Source organism: Schistocerca cancellata, chromosome 1, assembly GCF_023864275.1.
Source record: "Schistocerca cancellata isolate TAMUIC-IGC-003103 chromosome 1, iqSchCanc2.1, whole genome shotgun sequence".
NCBI classification, from domain to species: domain Eukaryota; kingdom Metazoa; phylum Arthropoda; class Insecta; order Orthoptera; family Acrididae; genus Schistocerca; species Schistocerca cancellata.
This window is the reverse complement of record NC_064626.1, coordinates 79,586,826-79,604,317: the sequence shown is the minus strand read 5'-3', so window position 1 is coordinate 79,604,317 and position 17,492 is coordinate 79,586,826. Positions and strand designations below refer to the sequence as shown.

Genomic DNA, 17,492 nt, shown 5'->3' with positions numbered 1-17,492 from the left:
AACTTTTGAAACTTTTTGGGATTTCTTCTATATCACACACAGAATTAAGTATATTGCTTGCAGATTCTACTTTTTCTTGTACTTTCTGTACTACTAATTTCTGTGGACATTCCTCCAGTCTATTCAATGCATTCTGAGTACTCAGTATTTCATTAAATTCTCTACCCTCCTTTGCTTATCTGAGATTTGATCATTTAATGTCAGAGCCATCCATGATTGATTTCCTGTAAACAACATTCAAGATTTTTCCCATTCAATATCAGACGCCTAAGTTTTCAGTGTTATATACTATAAAGAGGCATATGTGCAAATACTGATGCCTACGACATTTCTAAAACTGCTATCATTAGTCCCTTTGGGTAATTTGAATTTTTATACATGCCATTCAGACTGAGAAATATGGCATAAATGTGGCAGAGATTGATCAACTCTGCGCTGTACAAACTTTCATTTGCTTTACACACCTGGATGATGCACTCTTTTTTCTTCTTGAATAGGTCTGCAACAACCTGGAATGGTTAGACATAACAGTGAACACAGAAAAACACCACTTATGACAATAACAATAGAAAATAACATTTCTGGGTCATCCCAGCTCATCAGGGAGCATGAGACCAACACAGGATAGGATTGAATTAATCAGCTAATACCTAGGCCATCAGTTCACAAGAAACTTCATAGATTTTCTGGTATGAGTAATTTCTGTTGGTGTCAGTGTTATAACTTCAAGTTGAACAAATATATTTCAAGGAAGATGCAATACATGAAAGTCACAGATTAAGCAAACAGAGTAAGACGTGTGTACACTTCAACAGTCAAATCATAACTGAGTCCGAGTCTAGCGGCCACTGGCTTGCTGGCCGCTTAGGTGGCACTGCTGCTGCACGGCTGGCAGACAGCGCCGCATGTAGAGGACGCGCGTAACTGCGTGGCGACACTTTGAAAGATCGGCCAGTCACAACACTTTTCCCCCCTTTGAAGTTTTTGCACAGGTCTTGATGGAGGTGGCCTGTAGATTGCTAACATCCATAGGTGTTGTTTGACTGGCCGTAAAGTCTCAAGGAGGAGGCTTCCCGTACGGACGGAAGTGTCCCCGATGATAACGGTTCGAGATGACAGGAGACATGGGGGTCGAATCTGCTGGGACCCCGTGCACCAATCTGCCCATTGCGAGAAGTCCGGTTGTTATAACAGGAGACATGGGCTATGTCTCGACGTCCGTAGGAGAAGGAGGCGAGTAGCGTTGATCCGACAGATGATGGTCATCTGGTTCCTGCATGGGCATGTCTCGTGGTGGCGTCAGTTCTTGTGCTGGCACCGATATGATGGTGAGAGGACTGCGTTGTGAGTAATGAGAGATTCCAGTATCCCGAGTGTCAGGTAGAGCCGAAGGTGGTGTAGCAGCATCCGGAACAGGCGTTGTCGGCACACGAGGCCAAAGCTGGTCCGAATGAAGCACTGCAACACCCATGTCCATCTGGATTTCATGCAGGAGTCGGCCATGGTGTCGTAAGATGCGGCCAGGACTCCATTTTGGCCACCTGCCATATCCCCGTACCCATACAAGATCGTCGGCGGTGAACCAGCCAAGTGAAGGCACCCGCAGCTGTGAGGTGGAAGGCCGCAGAAGATGAAGTAGCATGTGGGGCTGTTGGCCATGTAAGAGCTCAGCCGGGCTGTAGTCGCCCATGGGGGTGAAATGGCAAGAAGCCAGAAATTGGAGAAGCACATCATCATCAGCAGAAGAAGTCAGGAGTTTCCTCATCTGAGCCTTAAATGTATGGACCAGTCGTTTAACCTCACCATTTGACTGTGGATGGAACGGAGGGGCCATGACATGCACGATGCCGTGACGGGCACAAAAATCCGCAAATTTGGAAGAGGCAAATTGCAGACCATTATCAGTAACAAGAGTAGAGGGAAGGCCTTCCAAAGAGAAAATGCGAGCTAGAGCATTGGTGGTTGCCATGGTGGTAGGCGACGTGCAATGGACAATGAAAAAAAAGTTAGAGTAGGCATCAATAACGAGAAGCCAATAAGTACCTAAAAAAGGTCCCGCGAAGTCAGCATGAATACACTCCCAGGGCTTCTCATGCGAAGGCCACGGTGACAAAGATGACTTTGGGGTAGCGGCCTGTGACGCACAAGGGCCGCAGGCAGCAACCATGTGTGCGATTTCAGAGTCGATGCCGGGCCAGTACACATAACGGTGCACCAGAGATTTTGTGCGAGAGGCACCCCAGTGCCCTTGGTGAAGGAGGCGCAAGACCGAAGCACGCAAAGACGCAGGTACCACAACACGCAGCAAAACATTTTCGGTGGAAAGGAGGATAACACCATCCCTAGCCATGAGGTGGTAATGCAAAGCGTAGTAGTTCCACAATGGATCAGAAGTCTTAGTGGACGGACGATCTGGCCAACCCTTCTGAATAAAGTGTAAAACCCGGGAGACGGTAGGGTCAAAACCTGTAGCAGCCACCAGCCGGTCCTCGGTGAACCCGTCCACAACCCGCTGCTCGGCAACATCCGGGTGGAAACACAAAAGTTCGTCCCTGTCGAATGCCAGATCAGGACCCATGGGAAGGTGAGACAGTGCATCAGCATTCGCATGTTGAGCTGTCGGCCAGAAATGAATCTCATAATTGAAACAAGACAAGTAAAGAGCCCAACACTGGAGGCGGTGTGCAGCCTTGTCGGGAAGTGATGATGGATGAAACAAGGAAACAAGTGGTTTGTGATCCGTAACAAGATGAAATTTGGATCCATAGAGAAAAACACCAAACTTATGAAGAGCATAAATAATGGCCAAAGCTTCTTTTTCAATTTGAGAATACTTTTGTTGGGCATCCGTGAGCGTTTTGGAGGCATAAGCAACGGGTTAGAACAGTCAGAAAAACGGTGTGCAAGGACTGCACCGACCCTGTATTGAGAGGCGTCCATGGCAAGAACAAGATGTTGGCCAGGTCGATAAGTAGCCAGGCACGGGGCCTGTTTCAACATAGTCTTCAGTTTCTCGAAAGCCACATCGCATGATGGGGACCAGTGAAAAGGCATGTTTTTATGCAACAGGCGATGCATCAGCTGAGCCACCAAAGCAGCAGATGGTAAAAACTTGTGATAGTATGCTATTTTCCCCAAGAAGGCCTGCAGTTCTTTAACAGATGTAGGGCGAGGAAGGGCATCAATCGCAGCGACAGTTTGCTGAAGCAGATGAATATATGAATACCATCCCGAGAGAGGTGAAACCCCAAGTACGTGACAGATGCCTGAAAAAGTTTGATTTCTGAAGATTACACATAAGACTGCCAGTCTGTAAGGCATGAAAAAGTGTGCGGAGGTTTTGAAGATGTTCGTCAGTGGTGGAGCTAGTGACAACAATGTCGTCCTGGTAATTTATACACCCAGGGACAGTGAGCAATAATTGTTCCAAGAATCGCTGAAAGAGAGCAGGGGCGCTGGCAACCCCGAATGGCAATCATTGGTATTGGTAGTGACCGAAAGGCGTGTTAAGGACCAGAAACTGCCGGGAAGCAGCATCGAGAGGAAGTTGATGATAAGCTTCTGACAGGTCAAATTTAGAAAAATACTGGCCTCCAGCAAGTTTAGTGAACAATTCTTCAGGTCGAGGCATAGGGTAAGTGTCGATAAGGCATTGAGCATTTACAGTGGCTTTGAAATCGCCACAGAGACAAATATCACCATTTGGCTTAGCAACAACAATGACAGGAGAGGACCACTCACTGGAAGTGACAGGAGGCAAGACCTCTGAAGCAGTGAGACGGCCGGCCAGGGTGGCCAAGCGGTTAAAGGCGCTACAGTCTGGAACCGCGCAGCCGCTATGGTCGCAGGTTCGAATCCTGCCTCGGCCATGGATGTGTGTGATGTCCTTAGGTTAGTTAGGTTTAAGTAGTTCTAAGTTCTAGGGGACTGATAACCTTAGAAGTTAAGTCCCATAGTGCTCAGAGCCATTTGAACCATTTGAAGTAGTGAGACGATCCAGCTCCCGTTTGACCTGATCACAAAGGGCCACAGGAATGGGCCGAGCCCAAAAAAACTTAGGCCGAGCAGTGGGTTTGAGCGTGATATGAGCTTCAAAGTCGTTTGCACGGCCTAACCCAGGAGAAAAAAGGGACGAAAATGTCGTTGACAAGGAATCCAATTGAGCGTAAGAAATAGCATCAGAGACGATAATGACAGAGTCATGTATGGAGAACCCAAAAATGCGAAAGTCATCGAAACCAAAAAGATTCTCCGCGTTACTATGGTCGACCACAAATATGGGAACAGTGCAAGCAACAGATTTGTAAGATACCTCAGCATCAAATTGTCCCAATAAAGAAATCTTCTGTTTATTGTAAGTCCGTAATTGACTGGTGACAGGTGACAGGATTGGAGAACCCAACTGAAGATACGTCTGAGAATTGATGATAGTGGCAGCAGAACCAGTATCCACCTGCATGCGAACATCTCGACCAATTATTTGGACAGTGAGGAATAACTTCCCTGAAATGGAAAAAGTACAATTGACAGACAACACAGAATCAGAATCAGCGTCATGTTCATGAACATCATGTATGCGGTCGGATTTGCAAACGGATGACACACGACCCTTTTTCTTGCATTTGTGACACACGGCCCAATGTTGTGGACAATCTTCTCTTGAATGTTTCATAAAACACTGCGGACATGAAGGAAGTTGCCGTGGGTTTTGCTGCAGTTTCTTAGAGGTTTGTTTACGGTTAAGCCGAGACTGCGCTTGGGAGCGTACTGCGGCCACGTCGGCTGGTGGGGACACGCCACACGCTTCGTCAACATCGCACAGAGGTTGTATTTCACCGACGTCGCCCCATGCCTCTACTTGTGCTCCAGCGGCGCGACAAATTTCAAAAGACTGAGTGATGGATAGGACTTCATCTAGAGTCGGATTTGCCAACTGAAGGGCACGTTGCCTAACTTCTTTGTCGGGCGCCGATCGGATAATAGCATCCCGTACCACGGAATCGGCATAGGATTCTTTGTGAACTTCAGTAACAAATTGACACTTGCTACTGAGTCCGAGAAGTTCAGCAGCCCAAGTGCTATAGGATTGATTCGGTTGTTTTTGACAACGATAAAAGGCAACACAAGAGGCTACGACATGCACTTGCTTTTGAAAATAGACGGACAGAAGTGAGCACATTTCAGCAAAGGACAAAGACGCAGGATCTTTCAAAGGAGCCAATTGCGACAACAACCGATACATTTGAGGTAAAAATCCATGAAAGGAACGGAGACTTACATGTTTGTTCATCCGAGACATGAAATGCCGAGAAGCGCTGTCGAAGACATTTTTCGCAATCAGACCAGTCTTCCGCCGTCTCGTTGTAAGGAGGAAAAGTAGGTAGAGACGACGACGAGAGACGCCCCGCATTTGATGCAGCAACGAAATCACGAATCGCATTTGTGAGAAGTGTTTGCTGTTCTATGAGATCTTGCAATAGTTGCTCTAAAGTAGCCATAGAAACATGTGGGTCAACGATGGAAAAGAAAAATCCCATCCTCGTCGTCAGTTGTTATAACTTCAAGTTGAACAAATATATTTCAAGGAAGACGCAATACATGAAAGTCACAGATCAAGTAAACAGAGTAAGACGTGTGTACACTTTGACAGTCAAATCATAACTGAGCCCGAGTCTAGCGGCTGCTGGCTGGCTGGCCGCTGAGGTGGCGCTGCTGCTGCCTGGCTGGCAGACAGTGCCGCATGTAGAGGACACGCATAACTGCGCGGCAGCACTTTGAAAGATCGGCGAGTCACAACAGTCAGATTCCACAGGCAGTGGTTATCCAAGCCCGTCAGACCTATCCAGTGTGAACACTAAGGGAAACTAACATGTTCCTTGATTGGCGGATATGTTACGAGCCTTTGAATCTATCAAATGGCCATTACTGAAAGCAGTGATGTTAGCTCATGCCTCACCCATGGCCTACCTGTCTATCACTGCTGACACTAGTGGCACTGCCATCATGCCTGTTGGTCCACGCAGTCTGCAACTCTAGTAGGATAGGTGGTGAGTTTTCAACAGCTACCTGACATGTGAACAGGGGTAGACAACTTAGATGTGGAGTATATGTCTCGCATTAACACCCTCAGTGTGATTTCAATGATTTGGCTGCAGTACAAGAACCAGACAAACAGTTAAAGGCCTCTTACAGGACCCCAGCACGAGCTTGTGATTCCAACACATTAATATGCCTGGCTCTCTAGTGCAGTGATGCATCACAGGACAGACCACAACTCTTGATCATGATGTCATTCAGGAAAGCAATCTTTGACAGTTCACACAGTCTGCCCCATCCAGTTGTTCACTCTACAACAAGACTGATTGCAGAACATTTTGTCTGGTCAGGAATTAAGTCAGGCTGTAGAAAATCATTGCATGCCTGCATTCTGTGCCAGCACAGCAAAATGGACACCATGCTTTCCCAATGCAAGGTGACCTCAAAGCACTGAAAGGAAATTTCGAGTAAGTTCAGTTGAATTTAATAGGACCTTTATCAGAATCCAATGGCTGTAAACAGATCCTACCAACTATTGTCCTTACAGCTCTCTGGCTAGAGGCCACAAATGTGTGGTTGCTGAAGAGGGGCAAAGCAGCAGTCTCTTCAGTAGTTGCAGACGCAGCAGTCCAGATGATTGACTTTATCTGACCTTGTAACATCAGCCAAAATGGTCTTGCTGTGCTGCTACTGCGAACAGCTGAAAGCAAGGGGAAACTGCAGCCACAAGTAGCTCTTCTGTGTGGTTAAATGTTGATGGCATCCTACTGGATAAAATAGTTCCCTATTCAGATCACCAGGAGGATGTTGTCATCAGGACAAAGAAAATTGGTGTTCTATGGAACGGAGCATGGAATGTTAGATCACTTAATCGCACAGGTAGGTTGGAAAATTTAGAAAGGTAAATGCATAGGTTGAAGTTAGATATAGTGGGAATTAGTGAAGTTCGGTGACAGGAGGAACAGAACTTCTGGCCAGGTGAATAAGGGGTTATAAATACAAAAGCAAATAGAGGCAATGCAGGAGTAGTTTTAATAATGAATAAGAAAATAGGAATGTGGGTCACCTACTAAGAACAGCATATTGAACACATTACTGTGGCCAAGATAGACACAAATCCAACACCCATCACATTAGTACAAGTTTATATGCAAACTAGCTCCGTGTGTAATGAATAGATTTGAAAAATATACGATGAGACAAAAGAAATTATTCAGATAGTTAAGGGAGATGAAAATTAAATTGTGATGGGGGCCTGGAATTCGATAGTAGAAAAAGGAAGAAAAGGGAAAATTTTATGTGAATATGGACTGGGGAAAGGAATGAAACAGAAAGCCACCTGTAAGAATTTTGCACAGACCATAATTTAATCATTGCTAACACATGGTTTAAGAATCATGAAAGAATGTTCAGATTGATTATATAATGGCAAGTTAGAGATTCTGGAACCAGATTTTAAACTGTGCAATGTTTTCAGAGGCAGATGTGGACTCTGACCACAATCTGTTGGTTATGAATTGTAGAGTAAAACTAAAGAAATTGCAAAAAGGTAGGAAATTAAGTAGATGGGACCTGGATAGGTTAAAAGAACCAGAGGTTGTTGAGAGTTTCATGGAGATCATTATGCAACGACTGATTAGAAAAGGGGGAAAGGAATACAGTAGAAGATAAATAGGTAGATTCAAAAGATGAAATAGTGTAGGCAGAAGAGCATCAAATAGGTAAAAAGACAAAGCCTTATAGAAATCATAACACAGGATGAAAGGAGAAAATATAAAAATGAAGCTGGTGAAAGGGAATACAAATATCTAAATGATGAGATGACATGAAGTGCAAAATGGCTATGCAGGAATGGCTATAAGACAAATGTAAGGGTTTAGAAGCATATTTCACTAGAGGAAAGGTAAATACCACCTATAGCAAAATTGAAGAGGCCTTTGGAGAAAAGAAAAGCAGATGTATAAATATCAAGAGCTCTGACGAAAAACCTGTCGTAAGCAAAGAAGGGAAGGCTGAAAGGTGAAAGGAGTATGTAGAGGGTGTATACAAGGGCAATGTACGTGAGGGCAATATTATGGAAATGGAAGAGGAGGTAGATGAAGATGAGATGGGAGATATGATACTGTGAGAGGAATTTGACAGAGCACTGGAATCCCTTGAAATTAGGCCCCAGGAGATGACATTCTGTAAGAACCATTGACAGCCTTGGGAGAGCCAGCCATGATGAAACTCTTTCATCTGGTGTGCAAGTTGTATGAGACAGGCAAAATACCCTCAGACTTCAAGAATAATGCAATAATTCCAATTCCAAGGAAATCAAGTGCTGACAGGTGTGAATATTACTGAACTATCAGTTTAATAAGTCATGTTTGCAAAATACTAACACAAATTCTTTATAGAGAGTGGAAAAACTGGTAGAAGCCAATCTCAGGGCAAATAAGTTAGGGTTCCAGAGAACTGTAGGAATGTGGGAATAGACAGTGTCTTGAAAGGAGGATATAAGATGAACACGAACAAGCAAAATGAGGCAAATGGAATGTAGTCTTAATTAAATCAGGTGATACTGAGGGAATTAGATTAGGAAACAAGACACTTAAAGTAGTAAAAGAGTTTTGTAATTTGGGCAGCAGAATACTGATGATGGCTGAAATATAAATGATATAAACTGTAGAATGGCAATGACAAGAAAAATGATTCTGAAGAAAAGAAATTTGTTAACATTGAATATATATTTAAATGTTTGGAAATCTTTTCTCAAGATATTTGTCAGGAGTATAGCCATGTGTGGAAGTGGAACGTGAATGATGAGCAGTTAGGTAAGAAGAGAATAGAAGCTTTTGAAATGTGGTGCTACAGAAGAATGCTGAAGATTGGACAAGTAGATCATGTAATTAATGAGGAGGTACTGAACAGAACCGGGGAGATGAGAAATTTGTGGAACAACTTGACTAAAAGGAGGAATTAGTTGATAGGACACACATTGAGACATCAAGGAATCACCAATTTTGTGTTGGAGGGAAGCATGGGGGGTAAAAATCATAGAGGGAGACCAAGAGTTGAATACAATGAGCTGATTCAGAAGGATGTAAGTTGCACTCACTATTCGGAGGCGATGAGGCTAGTACAAGGTAGAGTAGCATGGAGAAGTGTTTGTTTAATTCATTAGTTACTATCAAGGGGGAAAATTGTTAGTACTACTGACAGATATAAAAGGACAAGAAACTATCCTAGATTTCAGAACTGTTAGTCCATTCTTTGGGGGAGGAAGCAGGAATTGGTTGGAGAAGTTTAAAAAGAAAAGGCAGACCAATCAGGATGAGATGGACCCTGCCCATTTTCTCATATATGTCTAACAATTTTGTCTACTGAGGTTATGTATTGTCTCATACTTTTATAGTTTTACGAAGTGCATTTTCATTTAGATACTTATTTACAAAATTGCCAGTTAAATTGTTCATATAATTTCAGTGTATTTGACTTGTCCAATATCCACAACAATCACTGCTACTGCAGATAACAAAGACCAATAAAAAATATTACAGCAATAAATAATCAAGCATTCATTACAGTCATCCATGCCAAGTAATTTATTTGAAACATTGTCCATAAAATGTCTGAAGACAACAATCAACCACTTATGTTGAGACTACATGCAGTAACTTGCATTGGTATTTCTCGAGCAGTGACTATTACTACAGCCTGCCTCAACTTCCCTAGTCCATGTTTTATCACTTATATATTTAGAGCAGAGTGTTTGTGTGTCCAGGAATTCTTCCCAAACTCCTGGACCAATTTCAACCAAATTTGGCACAGGAACAGCAGGCCTCATGAATATCAGCACTGTGGGGCTTGTAACTTCCTAGTTCAGCTTATAACCTCCTAGTCCAGCAGAGATATGGGCAAGGATGTGTTTTTTTCCTGCCCTGTGCGACAGGTGTTTTGCGGAAATTGTATCAGCCTGCCAGATCAGCCTGATTTACAGAGCAACCTGTGTTGAATCAGTATCGGGCTGCTTTATCAAACTGCTTTGCATGGTGGCCTGCATGTCATGGACAAATAAATGATTTTCAAGCCATTGATTTGTACCCTGTTCTGAGTAACAGTCATTTCGTGTGAGTAGTATTAGTCTACTTTATAGAACAGTATTGGAGAAGCTACATGTGCTGATGAGTGTGGCTGGGGACATGTGGAGGTGGACAGAGGAGGGGATGGACAGAGCGAGGGGGAGGAGGAAATGGACAGAGGGGGAAGGGAGAGCTGCAGGTGGGGCTAGTGGAAGGTGTAGAGGTTTGGTGGGCAGATGGAAAAGGAAGAGGGAGAGGGAAGGTGGAGATAAAAAGAGAGAAGGAGGAGGATATACTCAGAGGGAGTGGGGAGGAAGATATGGTCAAAGACAGGGGGGTGGAGAAAATGGACAAAGAGAGAGAGAGAGAGAACAAGGACAGAGAGACAGAGAGAGAGTAGGGAGGAGGAGACAGAGAGATAGAGGTGGGGTGAGGTGGTCATGGGGAGGAGAAGGAGACAAAGCCATGGAGAAAACACTAGTTTACTATAAATATAACTGAATTAGTTATACTTCTGTCAGTTGGGAATGGATCTTTCTTACACTTCCTCCAGACTAAATCTTCACAAACTCTTAACTATATTTGAGGAAACATGAAAGTGCTACATGGTTCTGTTATGCATTAGACATTTACTTGGCACTTAAAATTAAAAAAGATAATAAAAACCCAGAAACAGACATATGTTTTACTTTTCTATATCATTTCCCTTAACAATAAGGCACTTGTCTTAGTTTTAATGAAGTTTCTAAAATATTTGTTATTTTATTCCACCTCCTGTCTTCAGAAAAATGTGGGAACAGACCAGCCGTAGTCATCATTAAGACCGTAATTATGTTCAGACAGGTCCTTCAAAGGTAGGAATAAGGTACTGCTGCCACTTGTTCATCTACCACAAGCAGCAGAATATGTAGCCACAGTAACAGTTTTTTATGGACAATCATGCCAAAGCCAGTCCCATCCATAAGCTGCAAACCTGTTAAATACAGAAGCTTTAGATTTCTTACCTATCCTTTCTGACAGAAGAATTTTAATTACGCATCTAAATGTGCAATCAGTCAGAAACAAAATAGATGAAATAGATATATTCCTAAACTCTAACCCATTCCATGCTTTTTGTGCGAATGGACACTGGCTCATATCTGCCGAGAAGAATGAATTAGCAAATACAGACTGTAGAAGAAAAATTAGCCATGAAGGAGTCTAATTTTTAGAAACAAAAATTCTGAGACTGAAAATGTAACACTAAAAGTTAATTAGTCATATGAGAAGCAACTTTTTGAAATTGTTACAGTATTATTCCCTAGACTAAAGTTAGTGCTTATTTCTATTTATCACACCCCAACTAGTGATATTAATCTGTTTATTGATCAAATGGAGACTTGAAATAAGTATCTACAGGAAAAATGCAGACACCACAAGTTAACATACAATACTGATTTTAATATTGACATTCATAAAACACTAACTGCCACACATTTTCAAAACCTACTGTGATCCAACAACATGTACCATATGAATGACAAGCCAACCCAATTAGATGCAGGCCTGGTAACATAATTTCCAATTTGATAAAAGATAAATGCTGTATGGACTGACAAATCCAATGTTATCTGGCCACTATGGCCTGTGACTGTTAGTCACATGTGAAAACAATTCTATTCAGCAGCTGAAACATTACGAGGATCAGACTGTTCTGTCCAAACAAAATTACACAGTAAGACAAAACTATCAGAAATTGAGAGGGAGAGAGTATATACTTATAACAACAATGTTGAAGTTTTAACTTATTTATTAATATACTAAGAAGATTCCTTCAATGCTGTCACCAACAAGTTGTTAAAAGGGTGAAATTAGCCAATGAACCAAGCAAACAGAAGCAGAACTGGTTCACATCTAAACAGAATAGCCTGAGAAACAATGTTATTGTCCTACATGTCTAAAATTACTAACCTGAAACTGAAGCAAATGTACAAAGAAGTCAAGAAACCAAAATACAGACAGTTAAGCAGAGAGACAATGATGCTTTCCTTGAAAATTCCAGCAATAAATGCAAAGCTACCTGGAAGGTAATAAATTCAGTAGCTGAGGAACATAAAAACAGTAAGAAACTCCAATGTTACTACAAATATTAAATGAACTCTTTGTAAATAGCACTAACTCAGAAGTTCCTACTACCTCCACACCAGATCATGCAACTTCTGGAAGTATTTTACAGAGCATACCTGACCTGAATAACTTATATTTTAAATGGAAACAATTTACCTGCCAAACTGTATACAGAATGGTCACTAAACTAAGTAGCTCTTTCAGTGAAAACCTGTATGGCATTTCAGTCATGATCCTGAAACAAATAATTGACAATATTATCTATCTTCGAAGGCCAGACATACCAACAATTAAAGGGAACAGACATGGGTACCAGGATGGCCCCCTCGTACGCCAACCTATTCATGGGTCGCTTAGAGGAAGCCTTCTTGGTTACCCAGGCCTGCCAACCCAAAGTTTGGTACAGATTTATTGATGACATCTTCATGATCTGGACTCACAATGAAGAAGAACTCCAGAATTTCCTCTCCAACCTCAACTCCTTTGGTTCCATCAGATTCACCTGGTCCTACTCCAAATCCCATGCCACTTTCCTTGACATTGACCTCCACCTGTACAATGGCTAGCTTCACACGTCCGTCCACATCAAACCCACCAACAAGCAACAGTACCTCCATTATGACAGCTGCCACCCATTCCACATCAAACGGTCCCTTCCCTACAGCCTAGGTCTTTGTGGCAAACGAATCTGCTCCAGTCCAAAATCCCTGAACCATTACACCAACAACCTGAAAACAGCTTTTGCATCCCGCAGCTACCCTCCCGACCTGGTACAGAAGCAAATAACCAGAGCCACTTCCTCATCTCCTCAAACCCAGAACAACCCACAGAAGAACCCCAAAAGTGCCCCACTTGTGACAGGATACTTTTCGGGACTGGATCAGACTCTGAATGTGGCTCTCCAGCAGGGATACGACTTCCTCAAATCCTGCCCTGAAATGAGATCAATCCTTCATGAAATCCTCCCCACTCCACCAAGAGTGTCTTTCCACTGTCCACCTAACCTTCGTAACCTCTTAGTTCATCCCTATGAAATCCCCAAACCACCTTCTCTACCCTCTGGCTCCTACCCTTGTAACTGCCCCCGGTGTAAAACCTGTCCCATGCACCATCCCACCACCACCTACTCCAGTCCTGTAACCCGGAAGGTGTACACGATCAAAGGCAGAGCCACATGTGAAAGCACCCACGTGATTTACCAACTGACCTGCCTACACTGTGAAGCTTTCTATGTGGGAATGACCAGCAACAAACTGTCCATTCGCATGAATGGACACAAGCAGACAGTGTTTGTTGTTAATGAGGATCACCCTGTGGCTAAACATGCCGTGGTGCACGGCCAGCACATCTTGGCACAGTATTACACCATCCGGGTTATCTGGATACTTCCCACTAACCCCAACCTGTCAGAACTCTGGAGATGGGAACTTGCCCTTCAGTATATCCTCTCTTCTCGTTATCCACCAGGCCTCAATCTCCGCTAATTTCTAATTTCAATTTGCTGCCGCTCATACCTCACCTGTCTTTCAACAACATCTTTGCCTCTGTACTTCACCTTGACTGACATCTCTGCCCAAACTCTTTGTCTTTGCAAATGTCTGCTTGTGTCTGTGTCTGTGTATGTGCGGATGGATATGTGTGTGTACGCGAGTGTATACCTGTCCTTTTTTCCCCCTAAGGTAAGTCTTTCCACTCCCAGGATTAGAATGACTCCTTACCCTCTCCCTTAAAACCCACATCCTTTCGTCTTTCCCTCTCCTTCTCTCTTTCCTGACGAAAGCTTGAATTATGTGTATAAAAAGAAAGATGATGAGACTTACCAAACAAAAGCGCTGGCAGGTCGATAGACACACAAACAAACACAAACATACACACAAAAATCAAGCTTTCGCAACAAACGGTTGCTTCGTCAGGAAAGAGGGAAGGAGACGGAAAGACGAAAGGATGTGGGTTTTAAGGGAGAGGGTAAGGAGTCGTTCCAATCCCGGGAACGGAAAGACTTACCTTAGGGGAAAAAAGGACATGTATACACTCGCACACACACACATATCCATCCGCACATACCCTCTCCCTTAAAATCCACATCCTTTCGTCTTTTCCTCTCCTTCCCTCTTTCCTGACAAAGCAACCGTTTGTTGCGAAAGCTTGAATTTTGTGTGTATGTTTGTGTTTGTTTGCGTGTCTATCAACCTGGTGTCTGTGTATCTGCGGATGGATATGTGGGTGTGTGTGCGAGTGTATACCTGTCCTTTCTTCCCCCTAAGGTAAGTCTTTCCGTTCCCGGGATTGGAATGACTCCTTACCCTCTCCCTTAAAACCCACATCCTTTCGTCTTTCCCTCTCCTTCTCTCTTTCCTGACGAAGCAACCGTTTTTTGCGAAAGCTTGAATTTTGTGTGTATGTTTGTGTTTGTTTGTGTGTCTATCGACCTGCCAGCGCTTTTGTTTGGTAAGTCTCATCATCTTTCTTTTTAGATATATTTTTCCCACGTGGAATGTTTCCCTCCATTATATATATATATATATATATATATATATATATATATATGTGTGTGTGTGTGTGTGTGTGTGTGTGTCATCCACACATATATGTGTGGATGGATATGTGTGTGTGTGCGAGTGTATACCCGACCTTTTTTCCCCCTAAGGTAAGTCTTTCCACTCCCGGGATTGGAATGACACCTTACCCTCTCCCTTAAAACCCACATCCTTTCGTCTTTCCCTCTCCTTCCCTCTTTCCTGACGAGGCAACCGTTGGTTGCGAAAGCTAGAATTTTGTGTGTATGTTTGTGTGTCTATCGACATGCCAGCACTTTCGTTCGGTAAGTCACATCATCTTTGTTTATTTTTATATATATATATATATATATATATATATATATATATATATATATATATCTGTGTGTGTGTGTGTGTGTGTCTACCAGAACAGCAGAATATGTAGCCACAGTAACAGTTTTTTATGGACAATCATGCCAAAGCCAGTCCCATCCATAAGCTGCAAATCTGTTAAATACAGAAGCTTTAGATTCCTTACCTATCCTTTCTGACAGTTTTTGGCAAGTTAATGACCAAACTCATACATTTTTTGTTGAACATGTATGACTATTGTGATTTGCAAAATGCCTCATATGTGCAGTCAGGTAAGATACCCAGAACTACTTTACACCTAGTTGCTTCGACCAGCAGACACAGAGAAAAGCCTCGTTTGGCAGTCGACTTGCATAGCAGCGAGACCTTCCTAATGATTAGTTTACTTCAAATGGTCTGTCAGACAATGTGAACAAGAGTCTATTCATTCAGTTTCAAACAGCAAATAAAAACAGGAAAATATTTAGTTTTGTTCTTTGAGGCCTTATGACAGACATCTTTTTCCTGGTTAGACATCTGTACATCTCTTATTTCATGACTTAGGACAATTTCCTACAATTTTCCAGTTTACTCAAATGCCACAGTTATTGTCTATATAGCCACATGTAATGTAAATCTCCTCCAAATAATTCAATCATCATCATTTGCTTATCCTATTATCTTTTGTAATTAAAACTTCTACCTGTCGTGCTAATTTTATTTGATTTCACTTTTTATGTTTCATCAGTTGTTGAAGGAAAAAATGCATTTAACGGACAAAGTATTTAAGTCCCGGATGTCTTAATAAGTCAAATTGTAATGAACCTACAGAGAGAGAGAGAGAGAGAGAGAGAGAGAGAGATATTAAAGCTAAAGATCTGCTATTTAGAAGGAGGCTGTCTATTCTTCCAGTTTGGTTAGGATTCAAAATTTCATTTGCCAAAGAAAGAAGCAACTCAAATTTGAGATTAATTAATACAGGAAATACCTTTGTTTGTTGCACAAAGAAATTGTTTATGATATGTATGTTTTTGTGAGATAAATGTTAACTGTTTCATATACAGCAGTTTATTAATCTGTTTCCTGTTACTCTGTTGTGTGCTACTCTTTTCTGACAGTATGATAATTACAATCTTCTATCAGTCATCAGCTAGCAAGGAAATCAATGTTATCATCTGTGATTTTTCAGTGAAGACATGTTTGGACAAATCATAAGAATAAATTACAGCCAGCCACAGAGAGATTCTCACTTTAATGTACCTTTGGAGACTGCTGTATCGTGGTACAAAGCATATCATGCCTTCACAAAAGCACTTTACCATCCAGATAATGTTGTTATGTTGAAGAACTCACCAGGTAGGAGAAGTTGTTGTATCTTTAATATTGATTCAAAAAGATGTTGACATCTATGCAGGAGAAATAATGATTATTCCTCTAACATATTTTCTTACATTTCTTTTTTCCAGGTGACATACTGACATTTGATAATATTCGTCTGATTCATGCACGTGAAGGCTACACTGACAATGTCGGCCACGAAAGACATATCATAGGTGTATATCTCGACTGGGATATTGCCTATGCACGCATTAGAGTGCTTCGTCAAAATGCTGGAACGCTAAAAACATGAGACAGAATTTGGTGGCAAGAAAAAAAGGAAACTTAAGCACATCATTTAACCACGGAATGATGACTGTGCAAGGTTTAAGTGATAAATTACAATTCAAACAACAAAAGAACTTATAAAACCACATTAGATATTGTGATCCATCACTTTTTCTCCATTAAACAAAGTACTGTTGGTTCCATCATAAGCATTTGTAAGATATCATACACTGTAAAAACATTTTCGTATGAAACTTCAACATTCTTGTTCAGTTATATTTCTCTGGATAAGAAATGTGATTGATGGAAAAACTTACAAATAAGAACAAAGTTAGCAGTGAAATGAAAAGACTCAGTATTATTACTAGTCATGCTTTTCTCAAAAATAAACTGCCTTTTCTATAGCAAAGAGTAATTTCTTTTATTTTTTATTATGAATTTGGCCAGCTATAGACCGCATACAACTTAAGACTTATGGTGTTTCTTTTTCTTCCGTTCTTCCCAGTACTTCTTCATTTTCGCGCCAACTGCTCGTCTCTGCTCATCTGTCCACACTCTCTTGGGTCGAGGTTTTGGCGCATCTTCTTCATAGTTTGCGTTTTCTATAAGTATACTAAAGTTATTCCTGTCACGTATTATTTCTTCTGTAACACCTATTTTGTTGGCGTCTTTCTTTACTGCTTCTATCCATCCTACAGTGTTTTTCAGCTTACTAACGTAATTAAAAATTTTCTTTGTAATCCGTGTTTCTTCCATTCTTTTTAAATGTCCATAAAATTTTAGCCGTCTCTTCCTCATTGTATCTGTGATCTTTTCTGTATTTCTGTATAGA

The 17,492-nt window shown here is 41.9% G+C and overlaps 1 protein-coding gene across 1 annotated transcript in view; it reads left to right on the top strand.

Moving 5' to 3' along the window:
- The window catches only part of LOC126165666 (gamma-butyrobetaine dioxygenase-like), a 207,110-nt gene extending 190,041 nt beyond the window's left edge, over positions 1-17,069 (top strand). The window contains exons 8-9 of the mRNA XM_049920339.1: positions 16,245-16,411; positions 16,522-17,069. Coding sequence (XP_049776296.1) covers positions 16,245-16,411; positions 16,522-16,685 — 331 coding nt within the window. The 3' untranslated portion in view covers positions 16,686-17,069. The remainder of the gene's footprint in view (positions 1-16,244; positions 16,412-16,521) is intronic.
- Positions 17,070-17,492: the final 423 nt, after the last annotated feature.